Genomic DNA, 25,776 nt, shown 5'->3' on the forward strand with positions numbered 1-25,776 from the left:
TTCTCTTGTAGAAGCACAAAAAAAGCTATTTGGCTGAGATTAATTAATGAATACATTTTTTAAAAGGTAATAAATGTATCTGGAACGGTGCATGTGCTATAACTTTAGCTAGATTTTTTCAGTAAAGCTTTAAAGCTACATGAGTGGTACTTAAGGTGAAGTTACTGTATTGTAACTTGAATTGTTTTTAAAGGTGTAGACACACAGTAACATTACCACTTTGATGGTACCATCCGCGAGATGGAAAAGTACAGTTCGGTACGTTTATGTCTAAGAGCGAATAATAAATATAATAACTTGTAAAAACAAAGGGTTGTGATTTCCAGCTCTGTAACCAAAAATTTTAAAAAGTATCAGGATTCCTATCGCTTTGCTTCACAAAGTTTACACAACAGGTCTATAAATACTGTCTGAAATGTCACTTACTCAATATTAATGTCTCATTAACATCGAGTATGAAGTGCAGAAAATATATAGGATAAAGTGATCTATCTGTCTGTCTATCTATCTATCTATCTGTCTGTCTGTCTGTCTGTCTATCTATCTATCTATCTATGTGTCTGTCTGTCTATCTTTGTATCTCTCTATCTATCTAAACACAGTTAGCAGAGATGTGTATGTTGCTTGTATAAAAAAAGCAACTTAAATATTTGTTAAATGATTTAACGGACACCTCTGATCTACTCTGAAGGTTTAATAAAATGTAAGGAGTGAAAAGTCTTGGGAAAGTGATGAAGTAAGAGTATTCCATTTCAATAATCCTTACATAAAGTATAAAAACACCAACTTAAGTACAGTAATGAAAAGTACTGTACACTCCTGCATTCTCGAGCTGGGAATAAGCTATACAGCGCTGAACCTGCTACAGCACCACACAGTAGCAACGTGGTAACCATGGTAACCTGTGACATGCTACAGTAGGGTAGGGTAGGGTAGGGTAGTGTGTGTGTGTGTGTGTGTGTGTGTGTGTGTGTGTGTGTTTAGGCCCCGCCCCTTTCCGAAGGTGAACGGATCTCTCACCGCACCCTTCCTCTCCTCTCTCCTCTCCCGCACCGCACCGCAGTGTCTCCTCCTCCTCCTCCCGCACTCTCTCCTCTCTGAATGAGCCGAGCAGACCCGCGCTGTGGATGGACAGAGGCGGAAGGGTAGCGCAGGATGCGGGTTCGCGGTGCGGGGCGTGTGTCTGTGCTGGGAATCCGTCACTGAGCTAGCCGAGCGCTTTCATCTTCCTCTTCCTCATCCTCCTCCTCTTCATCCTCCTCCTCCTCCTCTTCTCCGACATCATGGCCAAGCAGTACGATGTGCTGTTCAGACTGCTGCTGCTCGGAGACTCGGGAGTGGGAAAGACCTGTCTGTTATGCAGATTCACCGACAACGCGTTTCATCCCGCACACATTTCCACCATCGGTAAGATCTCACACACGCACACACACACACACACACTGTGCGGGGGCGGGGTGGGGGAGGTGCAGGGGTTGGTTAAGAATGGCTAAAATAATATGATCACTGCCTCTGTTGTATTGAGCTGATATCATAGTTAGAAATGCATTATTATTATTATTATTATTATTTTTATTATTATTATATTTATTATTATTATGATGATTATTATTATGTTTATTTTATTTTATTTTATTATTTTTATTATTAAGCCAAATAGGCCTCTTGTTCTGGTGCCAGCAAACATCACTAGGGTTCTCTTCTTCAAATAGTAGGGATTTTATTTTATTTACATTATTAAATAATATGCTAATTTATTTCAACAATCCCAACAACAACAACAACAACAAAAGCAAATATTATTATTGTTCTTTTTGTCGTTGTTGTTGTTGTTCTCAGGTATGGACAGTGTTTACGGTCAGGGATCAAGGTGGAAATCTAAATAAAACAAAATATTAATGAATGTAAAAACAAATAACAATTATAACAACTATTATTATTATTGTTATTATTATTATTATTATTGTTGTTGTTGTTGTTAGTGTCTAATGACGCTAAAAGTCTGATTATTTATTGGATGCCCCAAACATTATCAGGGTCACGCTTTAAATCGGTATCTCTTGTTTAAAAATATTAAATACATTTTTTTAAATAATTTCAACAACAACAGCAGCAACTGTTATTATTATTATTATTGTTGTTGTTGTTGTTGTTGTCAGACATTGATAGTGTCAGGAATAAAGGATGGAAATCTATAAGAAAATAAAAAAAAACAAATTACTAAAATAATAATAATAATAATAAGTATTATTATTATTATTATTATTGTTATTATTATTATTATTATTATGGGGAAATAACTATTAACTCGCCCTCACAGCTACATTATTTATGTAGCTACATCATTAATATAACACATATTTGTGTTAAAAACAGAACTAATCACATGACCTGTGAATTAGAATATTTCCTATTCAGACAATTCAGTAGCACTTTTGCTAAATATCAAGAATTCAAGTGTTCGAGAATTCATTACCGTTTCTATACTGTATATAACTCATACATATCCACAGGCGTGATCCAGCATCAGCACAGCGCGGGTGCGTTTAAATCGATATTTATTTAAATCGATAAAGTATTAAACGTTAGAGTATTGAATTATTTTCTACACTGTCATACTTCTCTAACATAGTCGTTTCCCAAAAGCATGTTAGTTTAGATCATCTTAACCGGAAACGAGAGAGAGAGAGAGCGAGAGAGAGAGAGAGAGCGAGAGAGAGAGAAAGAGAGAGCGAGAGAGCGAGAGAGAGAGAGTGCAATTTGATGCTCGCTTTACAGTGTAATAATGAACTTTGTGAGCTTTTAAACTTGGTCCCAGTTTGTGTTTCCGTCCTCACGCAGAGTCGAACAGAATAAATACTGTGTATAAACCATCAGCTCAAAGTCACCCGTCTTCTGTCACGGTCCACGACTGAGCCATAAACAGGGATGAAGCTTTATTTATTTATTTTTGCCATATCTGATCCACTGATGTTTATCGCCACTGGCGTGTTTGAAGGAAATGAAAGTCCCAGATGTTGCCAGGTTGAAGCATCAGAAATCCTATTTTTAAAAATCAGCCCCGGGTCACTTTGGTATGTGGTCGTATTCAGAATGAAGTCGATGATCAGATTATTGCTGTCCATGTAAACGTAGTCACTGAGACGTGTGTAACAGGTGTAAACGAACCCTTTCTGAATACTCATTCCTGTGTTTTGTAGCGTGTTTACCGAAAACAAGAATTTCAGCACATTCCCCTGAACATTAGCGCAAGTCGCTCTTCCAAAATTCACATATAATTAAAGTCTGGATTCTAATTTCAGCTATAAAGAGTTAAAAGATTCACACGCAGCCTTTACACTGAACTGTAAATGTTTTTTACGAAATGAGAGAAAGTGACGTCGTGTCCTACTCTCCAGTACGCTCAAAAGTAGTTCCGGTTACTTTACACTTCCTTGACGGTTTTGTGGTATCCGTACGCCACCGGAGTCACACGACTTCAGGGTCCCATTTCAGAAAGGACAAATTCTACAGGTTCAGAGCGTCGTTTACAGTACACACGCGATAAAATCATTCGATTTAGACTCGCATTAGAATTGAGTTTGGAATAGACCGCTTTTCTGGTCTTTTCTCGGGGCAGGAGCTACCGTCGACTCGGCAGAACGACGAGGATCCGTGTCTGGAGTCGATTTTAAACGCGAACTAAAATCCAAGACATCAAGCAGACGAAAGCGAAACACGGTGAAGACGCAGGTCGTGTTAGAAAAAACGCAATCGGCGAAAGCACGGCTCAGAAATGACACAACGCAGGAGATAGACGCAGGCAAGACTTCGCAACGAGTGACCGTGTGACGTGCGTGTACTGTATAGAGACAGACCGGGAAGTGAACAGCTGATTAGATCTGACCTCTACAGGTGAGGAGAGGTACTGTCCTGGACTGTTGATGCTGTACTGTAATTACATATTACACACTAAAGATAATACAGATTAAGTTAAAAGACACTGGAGTATTCCTTTAATGCCACCTTTCTACCTAAATTATTTGCCGTAATACCTTAAAACCACCTGGGATTTTTATTTTTATTTATTTTTTACTCATCTGCTTTTTCCTCATGTTTTCAACCTTAGCTCGGAACACCCGACTTAGTCTTGTAGTCAAGGCTTCCAAGGGTTTTTTTTAAAAAATTTTTTTAAGAAAGCTGACTTTTGTTACAAAGCTGCACCAAATGTAAATTCATAAACATACATTTTTTTTAAAAAAAATTCAGTTTTCCTCGCTGTACATAGAGAATGTTTTGGAACTGATTCGTTGTCTGATTTGTGCTTGGATGTCTGATTTGTGCTCGTCTTGTGTTGTACTCTTACTGAAAACATACAGGACGTGTCAATTTTAAGAGCTCTCGAGGTGTAGTAAAGATGAAGATGTTTTTGGGTTGTTGTGTTTTTTTTTTTGTGTCGTGAAGAATGTATTAACTTGCTAAGACTGTATTTTACGTTTTTAACTCTCGCACGCTAAGAGCTGTTATCACATGACATGAGCAATTCAATCAACCGCTATCTCTTGTTACGTGTGAGGTTACGGTAAACGTTGGAATATGAACTATTCTAATTGATTACGCTTTTACTTGTAATCGTATCCAGTGTCTTATTCAAATTGAGCTTAACGCCAGGGTCACATTTCCATCACAGTCTCACAGAGTGCTGGTTGGAAATCCCGGCTTTATAGAGGATATTAGGATTCTCTATAAAGATGCTCGTGGAGATCGTAGGTACCAAATCCACCACTGATTCATGTTTCTAACAGAACCCGGGCTTTAACACCATCCATATCAATACCAATGAAAAAAAAATCTTAGTCTGACTCAAAAACAAGTCAAAAATATTCTTGCTATATTTTTAAAGTGTAAACGTCTCACCAAGATGGATCCATGTTCTGATCTCTGGCTTCAGAGCAATCACGAATCCAAAAGTACGTCAGAGAAATATTAAATTAAACAGCGGTTCTTAATCTTTTCACCAGCTGGGATAAAACTGTGACCACAAACAAGCCCCTCGTGGGTCGTGTACAAAAAACGGCTAGCTCATCTCAAACGTATTTAGCTGTTTATATACAGCGGGGGAAGTAAGTATTGGACATTTTTCTTCAGTAAATATATTTCCAATGAGGTTATTCACATGAAGTGAAATTTTCACCAGACTCCAGTATTAACTCAAGAAATCCGGAAACATAAAGAATTCCCAACATTAAAGTCCATAAATGAAGTTATGTGTAGTAAAGAGGAATGACACGGGGAAAAAAAGTACTGAACACGCTAAGAAAAAGCAGTTCTCCAGCTGGTACCTTGCCTTGGAGAACTGCTTTTTCTTAGCGTGCACATAACTTCATTTATGGACTTTAATGTTGTGAATTCTTTATGTTTCCGGATTTCTTGAGTTAATACTGAAGTCTGGTGAAAATTTCATGTGAATAGCCTCATTGGAAATATATTTACTCAAAAAAATGTTGACGCGTTCAATACTTATTTCCCCCGCTGTGTGTATATATATACTAAGAATATTAATCGTATTAATATTAATACTAGTAATTAATAAAACTCCAGTTTGTCAGTGGTGCATGAAGTGGACTTGAAGTCCCTGCTGAAAAAAACAACAACAATAAAAACCATCACAGAAATGCTAATGGGTTCCACTACAAATAACATTACACACCATCAGCTACCCATTAAAACTATCACCTTTTTCATAATTGGTCCATAATGATATCCACTAGACATAACATGCCACCAATAGAAGACAACAAATTACCAGTAGAGACCCACAGTTTCCATTAAAACATATACGATTCCCATTATAACCATTAAAACCATTCTATATTCTATGAGGCTTTCTATTGTTTGGGGTTTTTTTTTTTTTTTTTCCAGAAGGACTGTAAGTGATGTGTAACTAACTTTAAAAACCTCACAGTGACCTACCAGAGTTTTAATCATTTATCTGAACAATCCTACCTGCTATGTAGAACTGTTATTTATCCCAAATGTCACATATACCCGTTTCCTTAGCTAGCTGCATTATAGCAGCCGCTGTTGTAGAAAATTAATCAGTGCCTTTCGACCAATCAGAATCCAGAATTCAACAGGGCAGTCGTTATAATTATGAATACACTACATATCATATTGTTTTTCATATTGTTGTTATTATGCGTCATCTTTTATTATTATTATTATTATTATTATTATTATTATTATTATTATTATTTCTTCTTCTTCTTCTTGAGCTGATTTGTTTTTTTGTTTTTAACATTTCTATCTTAAATTCTGCCCCATTTTTATTGTTATCGTTTCAATAGCATCATGTCCGTGCGGTCAATTTTTTCCATCCACTACAGCAACTCGACCAACCAGACGGCATTCTGTGACAATAAAAAAAAAAAAAACCCCCACACACACACGCTGGCTTTCTGTTTGCAGAGTCGGTGTACTTTACCAGCAGTCGAAAAGAAAAAAAACAATCAATGAGGAACCTTTCCAGTGAGGCGCTTATTCATGCCGGCAGGATGGGATCTGTCTGGATTGCACTATTTTGATTAAGCATTAACCTTTAGTGAGATAAGGTCCCGGACCGGAGAGTTAATCTCCTCCAGCGACTCTGAGAGATGGCTCGAGATGGAATCTGACCTAGATCTTACTTCAGTAAGCTTTATGACAGCGTGACATATGTTACAGCAACAATGAACGCTGTCAGGGGCCCGAGTGCCGTAACCGCGGGATAGAGACGAGCTCTCTAGTAATGATTAATATCTCTTTTATTGTGAGTGTGAAAATTAATTTCATGTCACAAAATAATTTCCAGCACAAGGAAACAGTTTTCCTGTTCTGCTTCTTCTGAATGAAGGGCCTGTCTCTACTACGTGCTATTTATATATATCTATATATATAAATATATCCTAGAATAGCTTGTATGCAGTTAATGAGAGCTCGTTGTGGAAAATGGTTCATAGATTGATCTTTATGCTAACAGAGGAAGCAGATTATATCAGGGCTAATTAATACTTTCCTTTATACCACACGCTGCCGAATTCTCGAATCTGATTGATCAGGAGAGGTTGTAGTAAAAAAAGGTGCAGATGCAAATCACAGCTGTGTACACCAATCAGCCATAACACTAAAACTGTACACCACAGAAAGCTCCTACAGTGGGCACGTGAGCATCAGAACTGGACCATGGAGGAATGGAAGAAGGTGGCCGGGTCTGATGAATCACGTTTTCTTTTACATCATGTGGAGGTCGGGTGTGTGTGTGTGTGTGTGTGTGTGTGAGTGTGTGTGTGTGTCTTACCTGGGGAAGAGATGGCACCAGGATGCACTATGTGAAGAAGGCGAGCCGGTGGAGGCAGTGTGATGCTCTGGGAAATGTTCTGCTGGGGAACCTCGAGTCCTGGTGTTCATGTGGATGTTACTTTGACACGTACCACCTACAGTACCTAAACACTGCTGCAGAACAAGTACACCCCTTCATGGTAACCCTGAGACACTGCAAAAATAGTTCAGGGACGCATCGAGGAACATGACAAAGAGTTCAAGGTGTTGACTTGGATTCCCAGATCTCAATCCGATCGAGCGTCTGTGCGATCCATGGAGGCCCCGCCTCGCAACTTACACAACTTAAACGACCTGCTGCTAACGTCTTAGTGCCAGAAACCACGGCACACCTTCAGAAGAGTCCGTGCCTCGATGGCTCAGAGCTGTAGAGGGACCTACACGATATTAGGCAGGTGGTTTTAATGTTATGGCTGATCTGTATATATATTCACATCGCTAAAAAGCTCATTTCCTGAAGGGGAAAGGATGTACGACGTGAATGATGCTCGTTGGTTTCCGATGACCTTCACTTTCACTTCGTGCCAACTTCATCTAGATGAACTTTGACCTGAGAATTCATGAGCCTCAGTCTGGGGAGCTAAAAGAAGCCTGTCTTTTTGTTCAGTTAACAAATGTTTACTAATTAAGTTATTATTATTATTATTATTATTAGTAGTAGTAGTAGTAGTAGTAGTAGTATTAAGTAGCATCACACCAGACTTTTGCCTCACTGTTGTATCTATCGTTATCAATCTGCCGTTTCTGTCTTTGCTCGTCAGGAGTGGATTTTAAAATGAAGACGTTAGAGATCGATGGAATCAAAGTGAGAATACAGATATGGTGAGTAAGCAAGAGGTCGTGCGGTGCGTGAACTCTACACTCTGATGTGTTGGTGTTAGTCCTGACTCTCCTGTCCGCCTGTCTCTTATAGGGATACGGCAGGACAGGAGCGATATCAGACCATAACTAAACAGTACTACAGACGGGCACAGGTGAGTTCATCCATCACACAGCATCACAATTAGTGCAGTAACACTCCTGTTACATCCCACAGTCTCACAGGACAGGTGTGGGAAATGATACATGCTGCATTTTGTAATAGTACAGTGCAACTCAAACGGACCAGACACTCCAGAAGAAGTGCTTCGGGGCCCGTAGTTGTGCATTTGTAAACGTTTGTATCTGTAAATCAGCCTACTTTCGACAAATCAGTGCACAGTGCGATATGGAGAAGATCCCATGCTGGTAATAATTAGTATTAATTCTGAATTAAGGGTTCAGTGCGGTAGGAATGAAGAAATAATGAGCCGATTAAAAAACTTCCTTTATGTGGATGCCGACACCTGATATTTTCAGGCCCGTGCTCCTTTCTCTGATTATAGCCACGCCCCCAAACGCAGCTTAGATTTGGACGTGAGCGCGTTTCAGCGCGGCACGACTGCGGTGCAGTAATAGAAGCGAAATGCAGTGCAACAGGAAATGACATTTCCCCCGCTTATTCTTGCTTCTTTTTTTTTCTTTCAACGAAAAGATAAAGCGACCCGACAGCAAAGCAGTGAAGGTGTTTGCTTTTCAGTGTAACGCGTCGTCTTCGTGTCACCAGTGAAAACAAACAAACAAACAAACAAACAATACTCTCTGAGTGTGCACCGCTACAGTTTGATTGCTTTTCTATCTGGCACAAAATCTTCACCATAGCATCACAGTATAGTCACTAATGCAAAACAGTGCTCGTAAAAGGCTAGCGATTTCTACGGTTACTAAAATACTACTCCGAAGTAGGTCATTTATTCGATGTAAGAATGGTCTCGCTGTCTCACTCACATGGTGAACTGCTGCAAGACACAGTGAGTAGTCCATACAAAGCCGGGGGTGCCGATACTTTAAACAAGCAGGCTGGATCGCAAATGGCCGTTATATTTGGGGTACTGTACACCAGTTCCCACCAGTACCATTACGTTCTACCCTGTGTCGTGAGCATATGTAGTGAACAGGAAGCGGATTTTACACGGATCATGGGGTAATTTAAATGCAAAAGATATTTCTTTTAAAACTAATAAAATGAATCCGAATCATGAGATCACGTGATAAAATTCTGACGTTGCCTCATAAAGCGGGCAGAGAAGGATTAGAAAAGAAAAACAAGCTTGCCGGAGTGTCCGGTAGGACCATTCTGTGATTCGACCGATTAGGGATCTGTGTTATTCTAGCCCCGCCCACATTTCCCTGTTTGGTTTTCTTAAAGGAAAAGGAAAGCAAATTGAGCAGGGGTACATAGTTACAGTACGACTCGATCGGCAGTGGAAATAATGCCAGAATGTGGGATCATGGATTCGGTACTGAGTTTGGTACCGTACCACGTTGTTCAGGTGCTGGTCGCTTGGCAGTAAAAAAAAAAACAAAAAACAAACTGTTTGATGTACAAAATGACTCACTTCTATTTTTCTTCACCAGGGAATCTTTCTGGTGTATGACATCACGAGCGAGCGCTCCTTTCAGCACATCATGAAATGGGCCAGTGATGTGGACGAGGTGGGATAAACATAAACATCATCATAATAATAATAATAATAATAATAATAAACATACTTGACACCTAAAATGCACTAAACAGGTTTTTTCAGATCGTTCGAACCTGATACTGCACTATGAACAAACATGTAGACCAAAAACAACAAATTATTGCATCAGCGCCGAAATATTGAGACGCTTTATATTTAATATTTAATAATAATGAAGTTCACGAGGTATATTTTTTATATTTGCATCAATTCGCTCGTATAGAATAGAATTACTCTGACGTAAGTGCAATGTAACAGAGTAAACCTTTACCACTTTACACAGAATATAATAGATTTACAGGGTCAGATCACACAGGCTTACATAGAGGAAAATAGAATAATCTAATAGAGTGGAATGGCACTGAATGTAGAATATAATAGAATATAATTTTGCTGATAGGATAGAAATACAGCAGCTGTAATAGGAGAAAACCCAATACAGTATAATGTTACTGAGTCCAATAGAGTAGAGTAGAATAAAATAATAGAATAAAACCGAACAGAATTCCAGTGAAATAAACGGAATAGAAATCCCATGAAAATGTAGAATATATTTTCACCCACTATCTGACTGGCTGTTCAAGCTCTTAGAATAGAAACTAAATAGAATTCTATAAAATGAAGCACAACAGAATTGCACAGAATGTCATTTTAGGACAGAGTAGAACAGAATTATAACATTTTTATGATGAAATGTGCGAGCTCAAAACTTTTGGTTTTATTCGGGTTTGCTGTTTTTAAATTGAGGGGGGCTTAGACTTTTGCACTCAGCTGTAGATGAATCGATGAATAGATAGATGTATGGTTAGATGAATAGATGGATAAAGAGGTGGATGGATGAATAGATGAATGGATAAATAGACGAATAGATGAATGGATATATAGATGAATGGATGAATAGATGAAAAATGAATGGATGAATAGATGAATGGATAAATAGATAAATAGACGAATGGATGAATAGATGAATGGATAAATAGATAAATAGACGAATGGATGAATAGATGAATGGATAAATAGATAAATAGATGAATGGATGAATAGATGAATGGATAAATAGATAAATAGATGAATGGCTGAATAGATGAATGGATAAATAGATAAATAGACGAATGGATGAATAGATGAATGGATAAATAGATAAATAGATGAATGGATGAATAGATGAATGGATAAATAGATAAATAGATGAATGGCTGAATAGATGAATCGATGAATACATGAATGGATAAATAGGTGGATGGATAAGTAGGTGGATGGATGAATAGATTAATGGATGAATAGGCAAATGGATAAATAGGTGGATGGATGAATAGATTAATGGATGAATAGATGAATGGATGAATAGGTGGATGGATGAATAGATGAATGGATGAATAGGTGGATGGATGAATAGATGAATGGATGAATAGACGAATGGATAAATAGACGAATGGATGAATAGATGAATGAATGAATGGATAAATAGATGAATGGATAAATAGACGAATGGATGAATAGACGGATGGATGAATAGACGGATGGATGAATAGACGGATGGATGAATGGACGAATGGATGAATGGACGAATGGATGAATGGACGAATAGATGAATGGACGAATAGATGAATGGACGAATAGATGAATGGACGAATGGACGAATGGACGAATGGACGAATGGACGAATAGACGAATGGACGAATAGATTAATGGACGAATAGATTAATGGACGAATAGACGAATGGACGAATAGACGAATGGACGAATAGATTAATGGATGAATAGACGAATGGACGAATAGACGAATGGACGAATAGACGAATGGACGAATAGATTAATGGACGAATAGACGAATGGACGAATAGATTAATGGATGAATAGACGAATGGATGAATAGACGAATGGATGAATAGACGAATGGATGAATAGACGCATGGATGAATAGACGCATGGATGAATAGACGAATGGATGAATAGACGAATGGATGAATAGACGAATGGATGAATAGATGCATGGATGAATAGATGAATGGATGAATAGGTGAATGGATGAATAGGTGAATGGATGAATAGGTGAATGGATGAATAGACGAATGGATGAATAGACGAATGGATGAATAGACGCATGGATGAATAGACGGATGGATGAATAGACGGATGGATGAATAGGTGGATGGATGAATAGATGCATGGATGAATAGACGAATATATGAATAGACGAATGGATGAATAGATTAATGGATGAATAGACGAATGGATGAATAGACGAATGGATGAATAGACGCATGGATGAATAGACGCATGGATGAATAGACGAATGGATGAATAGACGAATGGATGAATAGGTGGATGGATGAATAGATGCATGGATGAATAGATGAATGGATGAATAGGTGGATGGATGAATAGATGCATGGATGAATAGATGAATGGATGAATAGGTGAATGGATGAATAGGTGAATGGATGAATAGACGAATGGATGAATAGACGAATGGATGAATAGACGCATGGATGAATAGACGAATGGATGAATAGACGGATGGATGAATAGGTGGATGGATGAATAGATGCATGGATGAATAGATGAATGGATGAATAGGTGAATGGATGAATAGGTGAATGGATGAATAGACGAATGGATGAATAGACGAATGGATGAATAGATGAATGGATGAATAGGTGAATGGATGAATAGGTGAATGGATGAATAGACGAATGGATGAATAGACGAATGGATGAATAGACGCATGGATGAATAGACGAATGGATGAATAGACGGATGGATGAATAGGTGGATGGATGAATAGATGCATGGATGAATAGACGAATATATGAATAGACGAATGGATGAATAGACGAATGGATGAATAGGTGGATGGATGAATAGATGCATGGATGAATAGACGAATGGATGAATAGACGAATGGATGAATAGATGAATGGATGAATAGGTGGATGGATGAATAGATGAATGGATGAATAGGTGGATGGATGAATAGATGCATGGATGAATAGATGAATGGATAAATAGACAAATGGATGAATAGATGAATGGATGAATAGACGAATGGACAAACAATAAACAAAATATCGTGAAACAGCGATGTGCGGGGTCCAAGCACCCTTCACCAATCACGCCCCCAGTGGCCAGTTCTTGCCAGTTTTACACAGAACACTAATGAGACCATAGATAAACATGTTCTTTGAGTTTAACTTCGCCCCGTGGTTGGCCACGCCCCAAACTTACGTCAGTCAGGAGTGCAATCTTCAGCCACGACACTCTCGGGACAAGACTGATGAAGGAGCGATAAAACAACAATCTGTCACATCAGCTGTCTCTGTGTCTCGGGATACCGCTTTCTCAATCTTTACACTAACACTCTCTCATGTGTCTCCGTCTGTTAAGTACGCTCCTGACAAAGTGCAAAAGGTGCTGATTGGAAACAAATCTGACGAGGAACACAAGAGACAAGTGGCCACAGAACAGGGAAACAAGGTGTGTGTGTGTGTGTGTGTGTGTGTGTGTGTGTGTGTGTGTTCACCATTAAAACTGTACAAACAGTGATGTGTTTGTTCCCCGACTGTAGCTTGCTAAAGCTTATGGAATGGACTTTTATGAGACAAGTGCCTTTACCAATCACAACATCACAGAGGTATGTATATGCATCAAGCTGTTCATTTTCTGAGAAAATAGAGAGTAAATAGAAAACAGAAGCGAAAGGGTACGAACAGGGTTGAAGTGGATTGGTCAGTGAATAGTTCAGTATAAAATGGTAAGAATAGCGTGGAATAAAATGAAATACTTGAGAATTATATCGACGTGAATAGAAGAAAAGGTGTCGATAGGATAAAATATAGATGAAGCTCGTAGGTGAGAATAGAATAGACTTACTGTCAGAGAATGGTATAGATATATAAATATATACAGTGCAAATGTTTGTACACCATTAAGACAGAATGAGGACAAAGCTCTGTTCCGTACATGCCGCGTGTACTAGAGCTCGACCGATTTTACAGACACTGATAACTAAGTTGGGCTGCACCTGCCGATAACCGATCGATCCACCGATCGACCGATTTTTAAAAACTGATGCTGAATGAAAACATAACACTGAGAGTAAAATATTGCTGAACTTTATTACAAAAATACAAAAAAACAATACTGACTGTACCGTGAAAGTGTACGGTACTTTTTAAAATGAAGTAAATATATAAATATTAATATATATATATTAGTAAATAAAACATATGCATCCAAACTGAACCAAAACGGAACACTCCGAATAATAAATAAAAACAGAGACGTCCAAAAATGAATCAAAAAACACTTCAAATAACACGACAAAATTGGTCAGCGATAGTTTTTATTTCGCCTCTAGAGGCCGCTCTCGTACTGTAGAATGACAGCTGACTCTTCTCAGCCGCTCCTGCAACCGGGAAAAAATATCGGTGTGGATTTTTGCCGATAACCGATAACTCCAGCAATCGGTTATCGGTGCCGATTGATCGGCAAAACCGATCAATTGGTCGACCTCTAGCGTGTACCAGGCTCGCACAGCCATTACTCTGCTGCATGTCTCTCGCTTTTGTTTCAGTCCTTTACACGTTTAGCCGAGCTGGTGTTGCAGGCTAATAAAAAGGACCTTGATCTCCTGCGGGTGTCCATCAACGACCAGCTGGATCTAGCGGCGCTGGAGGAAGAGGCGGGAGTATGTGACGGCAGCAGTAACGCCCAAAAGAGCTGCTGGTGCTGAGGACAGGCAGTGACATCAACACATTTTCTTTTCTTATCCAGTGTCACTTTGGTGGGATTTTTTTTTTTCTTCTCGGTTTGGTGCCTTCCTTCCAGTCCCATCACGAACGAACGGACGAACGAACGAACAAGCGAACGAACGAACGAACGAACGAACGGATGAAGTCAGAAGACTACTGTGCTATGTTAAAGTCCTCTTTACATTCAGGAAGCCTAGCCTAAACGACTAGCTAGCAACCTTGTGACAAGTTAGTAGCAAGGTAAGTTATCCAGCTGTTGTTAGCGTCATACATTTTAGTGGTGAATAAATTCGCACAGCAGCTGCAGCTGTTTTATTTAAATTACAGAGGTGCAGAAACGATACAGCCTGTCGTAGGAGTCGTAGGGGTGTCTGGAAGACTAATTTACTACTCGGACACCTTTCCTGACTCGTCTGATTAAGTGTGTTAGCGTTTACTAATAAACTTTTTCAGAAGGCATGATATTTAAGAACATTCCCAGCATTGTGTGCTTCATGTTCTTTAACTGTAACTGGATCGCTGACAGCCCTGTCATCGAGGGAAAAAAAGGTCCAAGCGTTCTTTGGCTTGTTCTTTTTGGGGAACTCTTAAAGGTTCAGTGTGAACCCCTGTAACAAAGTGTTTCGTTTTTACAAACGAGAAGAAAGTTCCAAGCAAAAATGACTCGTAACTATCCGAAGAGCTTGGAACACTTTTTGTGGGCGTGGCTTTTTGAAGGAAACGCTGAGAGAAAGTGCTGTTTTTGAAAACCGCTAGCTTCGGCTGAATCCAACCAAAATTGCTGATTGCACCTTTAATGTGAGAGACACGAGGTATTCTGAGTTCAGCTCATGTACCTGCATTTACAGTGTTTTCCCCACTAGATGGCACTGTGCGATTAGTTTACTTTTGGCAAGCGTCTCTCTCTCTCTCTCTCTCTCTCTCTCTCTCTCTCTCTCTTTGTGTGTGTGTGTGTATGTGTGTGTGTGTGTGTTTGTGTGCAGTATGTAAATGAAACTTTTTCACATCTTTCCTGCTGGAATTCGTCTTCACAGGGTAAAGCTACTTGCGCTACAACAACAACAACAACAACAACAAAAACAATGTCTGAGTCAAACACTGTTTACAAAACGTTTTATAGAAAAACAAAACTGCAGCGGAATCGAAGAAACAGCTTGAAATATCAGCACTTAAGTAGAATTTAAGGGCAAATAATGTGAAACCACAGCGAGTAGAAATGTTTTGCTAGGTAAACAAAGCTAATCTGACAGACCTTTTGTGTCTCTTTGTTCCTCCTCATCAAGCGTCAGCATCGCTACGAGCGTTAACTCGTCTCTCAGTTAACGGCCGCTAGCTAACGTTAGAAAAAGGATGCTATCAGCGCTAACACTTTTACTAACCTTTTCACCTATCCCCAGTGTTATCATTGTGTACAGCGCTTCATGTAAACGAACCGAAATATTCAATAAAAACATATGCAATATCGGATAACTTTATCGATATAATAACATCTAGCTAATTATCAGGAACGCGAACATCAGTTAACGTTACTGCATTCCTTTAAGATGAATTTATCCTTTATTTCAAGAGTGGTGTTTTTTTTGTACACCTTTCATGTGGCTAAAGCCATCCATTAAGGAACCGGACATACTATGGAGGTGACCAATCCTGTGATGTGACCTGTAGTCTTAAAGGAGCGGTTTGTAATTTTTAGCGCCCTCTGTTGCCCATGTAAAGAATTACAAATGCAAAAAAAATTATAAAAAATACACCCACACACACACACACATTGACAAGCCTTCAATCTTTTGTTTAAACTATATATAGTCGAATAAATGGCCTTTTACGGAAAGAAAGGTTTCAGCTGTGCTTTAGTTGTGGTTGGGGGCGGAGCTAATTTTAGGGCTGGAAATTTTTTTTAACAAAAAACATGAAAAACAAACAAATAAAATTAGGAAATCTATTACATGGCAATATTGCTAATCACAGTGTTTGTGAGGTATCATGAAATTATAGGATCGTTTCAGGCCCAGAAACACCTGCAAACATTGCGAACCGCACCTTTAATAAGGAGTCTATCAGTTTCCACAGATTTGTTTTTTATTATGCTCATGCCCAATAAAGGGAGATCATGTCTGAGGCATAGATACACCGGTACTTTAAAAACTATCGTTGGTGAAATCCTCCTAAATTAAACAAAAGCGAACGTTAAAAGATTGTTGTTATGAATCGAGTCGTCCTTACATGTTCTAATGAAGTGTTTAATATTGATGAAATGACTTTAATATTCATTATGTTCATTCATTATTCGCAGTAGGAAATCATTCGGAGGAAATTTCTTTTATTTTAAAGATCGTTTGAAAGTTTTACGTCAAAAATTTCACATTTTTTAAATTAATTTTACTCTAATTTGAAGTGAATCTACTGAACCTGACGGACTGTAAATGGTCTTATTGAAGTATGTGTGAAGGTGGTATTATGGTATGTTGTATTGGATGAAATGTTGTACACTATAACACTATGATCTATGTCTGTTCTGTATGAAAAATGTCAAATAATGAAAATAATGTTGAAATATATCAACAAGACTCTTGTTTAGACTTCTTTTAATGCATATGTGATTATATACAATCTGTATTAGGCTTATGGTGATTCTGTTGAAGGAGTCGAAATGTTTATGAATAAATAGACTCTTATTATGCAGTACCGCATTTATCCACAAGGAGGCAGACATGAGACTTTTTTCCTTTTTAAAATACGTTTAAGATCCCAAAGCATACATAGTGTGAATTACATCACATGCATCTCGCATGAAGCCAACGTTTCCATAGTAACGTCATTACGAAAAAAGAAACTGAACTACACCAACAAAGTCACGGTACTTTAATCCTCCCACCTCTGAATATCCAGCCTTCAGCTTCTTCATTGACAGTAGAACTTTTCTGCTACCCAAGCCAAAGTCATACTCATTAAGACTAATTAGCATATGACTCATTAACATATGCAAATGATCTTGACAATTCGATGAATGTTAAAATATGTTACATGAAGAAGGAAGATTTCCTGAAAAGAAAATTGTTTTATTAGAATAAAAAAGTATAAAAACATGACGATGTGCTACTATAGAAAAATAATCATTGACGTGGTGATGTGACGCTAAACATACATACTGTTACCACCCGGTGTTGATTCTTTTCTAATAATAATACATCCTGAAATATCTTATTACTCTTATAGCTCAGTGATTACAATTTATAATTGATTGAGATAAGTGGTTAGTGGTTGGGAGCCATGATGATCCGAGATTAGTGGTAGGGAACAACGGTAATCAGTGATTAGTTGTAGGGAACAGTAGTAATCAGTGATTAGTTGTAGGGAACAGTAGTAATCAGTGATTAGTTGTAGGGAACAGTAGTAATCAGTGATTAGTTGTAGGGAACAGTAGTAATCAGTGATTAGTTGTAGGGAACAACGGTAATCAGTGATTAGTGGTAGGGAACAGTAGTAATCAGTGATTAGTTGTAGGGAACAGTAGTAATCAGTGATTAGTTGTAGGGAACAGTAGTAATCAGTGATTAGTTGTAGGGAACAGTAGTAATCAGTGATTAGTTGTTGGGAACAGTAGTAATCAGTGATTAGTTGTAGGGAACAGTAGTAATCAATGATTAGTTGTAGGGAACAGTAGTAATCAGTGATTAGTTGTAGGGAACAGTAGTAATCAGTGATTAGTTGTAGGGAACAGTAGTAATCAGTGATTAGTTGTAGGGAACAGTAGTAATCAGTGATTAGTTGTAGGGAACAGTAGTAATCAGTGATTAGTTGTAGGGAACAGTAGTAATCAGTGATTAGTTGTAGGGAACAGTAGTAATCAGTGATTAGTTGTAGGGAACAGTAGTAATCAGTGATTAGTTGTAGGGAACAGTAGTAATCAGTGATTAGTTGTAGGGAACAGTAGTAATCAGTGATTAGTGGTAGGGAACAGTAGTAATCAGTGATTAGTTGTAGGGAACAGTAGTAATCAGTGATTAGTTGTAGGGAACAGTAGTAATCAGTGATTAGTTGTAGGGAACAACGGTAATCAGTGATTAGTGGTAGGGAACAGTAGTAATCAGTGATTAGTTGTAGGGAACAGTAGTAATCAGTGATTAGTTGTAGGGAACAGTAGTAATCAGTGATTAGTTGTAGGGAACAGTAGTAATCAATGATTAGTTGTAGGGAACAGTAGTAATCAGTGATTAGTTGTAGGGAACAGTAGTACTCAGTGATTAGTTGTTGGGAACAGTAGTAATCAGTGATTAGTTGTAGGGAACAGTAGTAATCAGTGATTAGTTGTAGGGAACAGTAGTAATCAATGATTAGTTGTAGGGAACAGTAGTAATCAGTGATTAGTTGTAGGGAACAGTAGTAATCAGTGATTAGTTGTAGGGAACAGTAGTAATCAATGATTAGTTGTAGGGAACAGTAGTAATCAGTGATTAGTTGTAGGGAACAGTAGTACTCAGTGATTAGTTGTTGGGAACAGTAGTAATCAGTGATTAGTTGTAGGGAACAGTAGTAATCAGTGATTAGTTGTAGGGAACAGTAGTAATCAATGATTAGTTGTAGGGAACAGTAGTAATCAGTGATTAGTTGTAGGGAACAGTAGTACTCAGTGATTAGTTGTTGGGAACAGTAGTAATCAGTGATTAGTTGTAGGGAACAGTAGTAATCAGTGATTAGTTGTAGGGAACAGTAGTAATCAGTGATTAGTTGTAGGGAACAGTAGTAATCAGTGATTAGTTGTAGGGAACAGTAGTAATCAGTGATTAGTTGTAGGGAACAGTAGTAATCAGTGATTAGTTGTTGGGAACAGTAGTAATCAGTGATTAGTTGTAGGGAACAGTAGTAATCAGTGATTAGTTGTTGGGAACAGTAGTAATCAGTGATTAGTTGTAGGGAACAGTAGTAATCAGTGATTAGTTGTAGGGAACAGTAGTAATCAGTGATTAGTTGTTGGGAACAGTAGTAATCAGTGATTAGTTGTAGGGAACAGTAGTAATCAGTGAGTAGTTGTAGGGAACAGTAGTGATCAGTGATTAGTTGTTGGGAACAGTAGTGATCAGTGATTAGTTGTAGGGAACAGTAGTGATCAGTGATTAGTTGTTGGGAACAGTAGTGATCAGTGATTAGTTGTAGGGAACAGTAGTAATCAGTGATTAGTTGTAGGGAACAGTAGTAATCAGTGATTAGTTGTAGGGAACAACGGTAATCAGTGATTAGTGGTAGGGAACAGTAGTAATCAATGATTAGTTGTAGGGAACAGTAGTAATCAGTGATTAGTTGTAGGGAACAGTAGTAATCAGTGATTAGTTGTAGGGAACAGTAGTGATCAGTGATTAGTTGTAGGGAACAGTAGTGATCAGTGATTAGTTGTAGGGAACAGTAGTAATCAGTGATTAGTTGTAGGGAACAGTAGTAATCAGTGATTAGTTGTAGGGAACAGTAGTAATCAGTGATTAGTTGTAGGGAACAGTAGTAATCAGTGAGTAGTTGTAGGGAACAGTAGTAATCAGTGATTAGTTGTTGGGAACAGTAGTAATCAATGATTAGTTGTAGGGAACAGTAGTGATCAGTGATTAGTTGTAGGGAACAGTAGTGATCAGTGATTAGTTGTTGGGAACAGTAGTGATCAGTGATTAGTTGTAGGGAACAACGGTAATCAGTGATTAGTGGTAGGGAACAGTAGTAATCAGTGATTAGTTGTAGGGAACAGTAGTAATCAGTGATTAGTTGTAGGGAACAGTAGTAATCAGTGATTAGTTGTAGGGAACAGTAGTAATCAATGATTAGTTGTAGGGAACAGTAGTAATCAGTGATTAGTTGTAGGGAACAGTAGTAATCAGTGATTAGTTGTAGGGAACGGTAGTAATCAGTGATTAGTTGTAGGGAACAACGGTAATCAGTGATTAGTGGTAGGGAACAGTAGTAATCAGTGATTAGTTGTAGGGAACAGTAGTAATCAGTGATTAGTGGTAGGGAACAGTAGTAATCAGTGATTAGTTGTAGGGAACAGTAGTAATCAGTGATTAGTTGTAGGGAACGGTAGTAATCAGTGATTAGTTGTAGGGAACGGTAGTAATCAGTGATTAGTTGTTGGGAACGGTAGTAATCAGTGATTAGTTGTAGGGAACGGTAGTAATCAGTGATTAGTTGTAGGGAACAGTAGTACTCAGTGATTAGTTGTAGGGAACAGTAGTAATCAGTGATTAGTTGTAGGGAACAGTAGTAATCAGTGATTAGTTGTAGGGAACAGTAGTAATCAGTGATTAGTTGTAGGGAACAGTAGTAATCAGTGATTAGTTGTAGGGAACAGTAGTAATCAGTGATTAGTTGTTGGGAACAGTAGTAATCAGTGATTAGTTGTAGGGAACAGTAGTAATCAGTGAGTAGTTGTAGGGAACAGTAGTAATCAGTGAGTAGTTGTAGGGAACAGTAGTAATCAGTGATTAGTTGTAGGGAACAGTAGTAATCAGTGATTAGTTGTAGGGAACAGTAGTAATCAGTGATTAGTTGTAGGGAACAGTAGTAATCAGTGATTAGTTGTAGGGAACAGTAGTGATCAGTGATTAGTTGTAGGGAACAGTAGTGATCAGTGATTAGTTGTTGGGAACAGTAGTGATCAGTGATTAGTTGTTGGGAACAGTAGTAATCAGTGATTAGTTGTTGGGAACAGTAGTAATCAGTGATTAGTTGTTGGGAACAGTAGTAATCAGTGATTAGTTGTTGGGAACAGTAGTAATCAGTGATTAGTTGTAGGGAACAGTAGTAATCAGTGATTAGTTGTAGGGCATTGACTGTCAAATCTAGCAACAAAGTCACTAAGCTAGCAACACTGATAAACCATTGGCATTGATTTTTTTTAATGTTTCTCCTTTTAATTTTTTTAAAGAGGAGTTTTTAGTTGTTGAGTTTAAACACAATACCTGAGAGGTTTGAAAGGCAAATTATTAAGCTCTGGATGAGTGGATTATGTCATTAGACCTTTAGAATAAGACGTATATAAGTGACAGGAAGGGTGCACAAACTTTTATACAGGCCCCATTTAGTGTTAAAATCCATTCAAGTGCAATAACCTGCTGTTGTACAACATAAAGTAGAAAAATGAACGAAATGTGATTTGAGCTGGGTGCCAAAACTTCTACAATCGACTGACAGTGGTGGTTAGCGGTTAAGGCTCTGGGTTACTGATCAGAAGGTCGGGGGTTCAAGCCCCAGCACTGCCAGGCTGCCACTGTTGGGCCCTTGAGCAAGGCCCTTAACCCTCTCTGACCCTGTGCTCTGACCCCAGCTTCCTGCCGTGCTGGGCTATGTGAAGAAACTAATCTCACTCTGCTGTAATGTATAGGTGACCAGTAAAGGCTTCTTATTGTTATACTGTTCTGCCAGTACGATGTTCATTTAGCTGCTGTGCCACGCTGAGAGCGCTGAGAGCCCACTGCACTGTAAGAGATGTAAATTTATAACTCTGTAATTAGAGCGGCTGTGCGGAGGGACGGCGCTCCACTCTCACACTTGGCTCGCGTCTTTCTTCCAGGCGCTCGGCGAGGAGTCGGTACAGGCCAGACTGAAACGACGAAAATAGCGCTGGCTGGAAACGGCTGTGACTCTGACCCAGCTGTTCGATCTCACACACCGCCGGATTAGACACAGCAGCAGTAACTAGTGACAGAGTGGTTAATTAAGCTCAAGATTTCCAAATTAAACAAAGCAGACTGTGTGTGTGTGTGTGTGTGTGTGTGTGTGTGTGTGTGTGTGGTTCACTGAGCTGCATTATAACACCACTGTTACATAAGGAACAAAACACTCCGCGTCATGCTGTTATAGGAAAATAATCAACAACATGTTGTTGTGATGAAGCGGAGTTACTGTTGATTATTTGCCTCGAACTTCTCGTCCTGTAGTGTTTTATTCTTCTATCACAGCAATCTGCCTACGATTACAAGCGTACATTTATTGTCATACTTTAAAAAATATTGTTTTTTTTTTATCTGATTATAGTTACATTTAATGTTATGGAACATCCATGAAACAAACATGAAATCCGTGTTCTCACTTACTGATTATGTACGTTACAGATTATATCGGCTGACGGGGTGCACAAACTATCGCGCATGCCTTTACGTTACCATTGCGTTCCTTCCGAAGTGTGATGGGGCGTTAACTTTAGCAGGGATGTCATTTCTATGCTGCGTTTTCACCGTCGGTTAGGAAATGTGATTTGAGCGGGGGTGCACAAACTTTTGCGTCCGACTACGTGCATATGGTAGGACAGAAGATATATAGTGTTCGTATCGAAGACGCAGGATGGGAAGAGAGCGGGGTGTAAAGCCCGAGATGTATAAAACATCAGAGACGCTGCAGAGATCCAGATCTAATTCAGCTTTTATATTAGCCTCCAAAGCAGGGAGAACACTGCGACTAATCACCAGCTCAGTTTTACAGTCGCAGCATCCTGGGGTTTGGATGTTGCGTCAAGCTGGGCTTAATTTAGATTGAAAGGAGAGAGAGCGTGATGCTTCTGAAGGCAGACGTTGGCTCGTATCTTTCTCTTTAACTTCAAAATCTTCTCACACCGTAGCCAAATATGGCAACCACCGCCTTGGCTTGGTTCTCGCTGTCGTCTGTTTATTTGCTTTACTGCAGAGCTCTTGGACAGAGAGAGAGAACATATAAAAAGAGCCGTTCCCTTAGGGAGAGCGATAGAGAGCGAGAGAGAGAGAGAGAGAGATGGGAAAGAGAACTGAAAGATGTGCCTGGCCATTATTTTTGTGTTCTTGTGCGCACGTGGCGGGGGCGTTCGATGTGGGTGGAGCTTTAGGGCACTACTGCCAATCGTTGTGATGTCACATCCGCCCACGCCGCCACTCTGCGCTTTCACACCGGAGTGAGTCATGTTAGCGCTGGAGGAGGACACTGAGGAATGCTAAGCACCCCAAAAAAAGACTGAACTTTGCTGCATGCCTGCGATCTGCATCTCTCTCTCTCTCTCTCTCTCTCTCTCTCTCTCTCTCTCTCTGGAAATGTCATTCTTTTCAGATTTGTCTCAATACTGTCGCTGTCGCTGTCTGCTACGATGCCACCTGCACTGCAAGTGTACTGATGCGGCAGATGGTGTGCAGGGGGGCGTGGTCACTTTAGCTCGAAATAACCGCGAATCAAGTTTGACCTCATGCCGGCTTTACGAATCACGCCATGTTCATTAACCATAACGTAAGCAAATCACTTCAGTACGAGGAACTCCAGAGAAACTACGAAGTGCGGCGTTGCCACCTCACAGCTCCAGGGTCTCTCAGCTCGGGTTAATGTCTGCGTGTTCTCCTCATGTCTACGTGGGTTTCCTCAGGGTTGTCCGGTTTCCTTCTACCTTCCCAAAACATATCAGTGAGCGGACTGGAAATTCGAGGTGTGAATAAGCGTGTGAATGTGTGATTGTGTGTGTGCACGGTGCCTTGCATCCAGGACGTACTGTATCAAATCCACCACCCTGACCAGGATAAAGCAGTACTGAAGATCAGTGAATGAATGAATGAATGAATGAATGAATAAATGAATGAAGCTAGTACAGTGATGTCATAACATGGTCCTTTTCGCCCGAAACATGTGAAGGCAGTGAGTTCTGCCTAGTACTGGCTGAGAAGGTGCCAAAACTTTTGCCCATGCCACGGTTTTATTCTTTTCAACGGGTTCAATTCAGCGAGTAAACAGTAATTGTGCATTAGCAGTAATAAGTCATGTACAGTTGTGCCGAAAAGTTTGCACACCCCTTGCAGAATCTGCTCAATCTTAACACTGTTAACAAAATAAGACGGATCATTAAAATCCCATGTTGTTGTTTATTTATTTCTGTCCTGAATAAGAATAATATAAAATAATAAATAATAATAAAAAAACAACTTTTAAACAGGATGATCGGTGTAAATGGTTAGTATTTTGTCTTCTGGGAGACATGTAACTATCTTATTTAGCGTCTGAAGGGCGGTACTAAATAAATAAAAAAGATCTTTAAACAAAATAATAACAATTGACACCAATCGTCCTGTTCAAAAGTTTACACCCCCGGGCTCTTAATGTATCGTGTTGCCTTCTTGAGCATCAGTGAACGTTCGCACCTTTCGTAACAGTCGTCTACGAGTCCCTCAGTCGTCCTCAGTGTGAAAAGACGGATCTCAAAACCATATAGCCGCTGATGGAAAGAGCTCGAATATGTACTGCAGAAGATGCTGGAAAAGTAAAGAATGTGCAGGACCTGGAGGATTTTTCTGAAGAACAGTGGGCGGTTTAACTGCTCAGGATGAACAAGGAACTCATGAAGAACTCTCACAAAACATAAACACATCATGTCGGTCATCATCCATGTAACGACACACGGTATTAAGAATCCAGGGCGTGTAAACTTTTGAACGGGGTCATTTTTATAAATTCAGCTATCATCTTGTCTTGTGGACTATGTGTAAACATCTGTTATGTGAAATAGTTTATTCAGGGCAGAAATAAATAAACAACAACATGGGATTTTTATGATCCGTCTTATTTTGTTAACAGTATTTAGATTTAGCAGATTCTGCAAGGGGTGTGCAAACTTTTGGGCACAATTGTATTGTGTGTTTAAGACTACTATACAACAAAAATCAACAATATGTCTGATTAAAGCATATTTCTTGCCTTACACCATTCTATAGTAACAGAGCTAGTCTAATGTCTAATCTAATGTCTAATCTAATGTCATGTGATGTGATGGTATTGCCCAGAGACTGTGACTACCTGAAGATATTATGACGTTTCTTTAGTGGAATTCAGTTACACGTCTAATGATCTATAATTCGTTTGAATGCTTTCAGGTCAAGGTTTTGACTCCTAGCACCAAAGCGTCTTGCTTACTCATGCTGCGTTTGACCATAGGTCGCAACTCGTCATTGCTAACCAAGACAAACGAAAGAAAACACCCCCCTGCTCAGGAACTCAGGATGGTCTCCTTAACTCAGAGTTCAGCAAGTGACGTCAAATCAACATGGACGCTCACAGCATAAACAAGTAAACGAAGCAGGACTTCTTAACTTCATACCGACCAACATGAGTTCCACTGTAAATACACGTATTAGTGTTAC

At 39.1% G+C, this 25,776-nt stretch overlaps 1 protein-coding gene across 1 annotated transcript; it reads left to right on the forward strand.

The window, feature by feature from the left end:
- Window positions 1-1,186: 1,186 nt before the first annotated feature.
- Window positions 1,187-15,107, forward strand: rab15 (RAB15, member RAS oncogene family). Its single transcript, XM_053613748.1, has 7 exons — window positions 1,187-1,407; window positions 8,118-8,178; window positions 8,270-8,330; window positions 9,793-9,870; window positions 13,287-13,376; window positions 13,468-13,533; window positions 14,476-15,107. Exons 1-7 carry the CDS (start codon window positions 1,284-1,286, stop codon window positions 14,632-14,634), a joined length of 639 nt encoding a protein of 212 aa, XP_053469723.1. The 5' UTR covers window positions 1,187-1,283; the 3' UTR covers window positions 14,635-15,107.
- Window positions 15,108-25,776: the final 10,669 nt, after the last annotated feature.

Source organism: Ictalurus furcatus, chromosome 25, assembly GCF_023375685.1.
Source record: "Ictalurus furcatus strain D&B chromosome 25, Billie_1.0, whole genome shotgun sequence".
Classification (NCBI taxonomy): Eukaryota; Metazoa; Chordata; class Actinopteri; order Siluriformes; family Ictaluridae; genus Ictalurus; species Ictalurus furcatus.

Excerpts from the sequence above, each read along its gene's own strand:
- rab15 (XM_053613748.1), top strand. The coding sequence starts at position 1,284 with ATGGCCAAGCAGTACGATGTGCTGTTCAGACTGCTGCTGCTCGGAGAC. Across the intron at positions 1,408-8,117 it reads CGCACACATTTCCACCATCG|GAGTGGATTTTAAAATGAAG; the intron begins GTAAGATCTCAC and ends TTTGCTCGTCAG. Across the intron at positions 13,377-13,467 it reads CCACAGAACAGGGAAACAAG|CTTGCTAAAGCTTATGGAAT; the intron begins GTGTGTGTGTGT and ends CCCCGACTGTAG.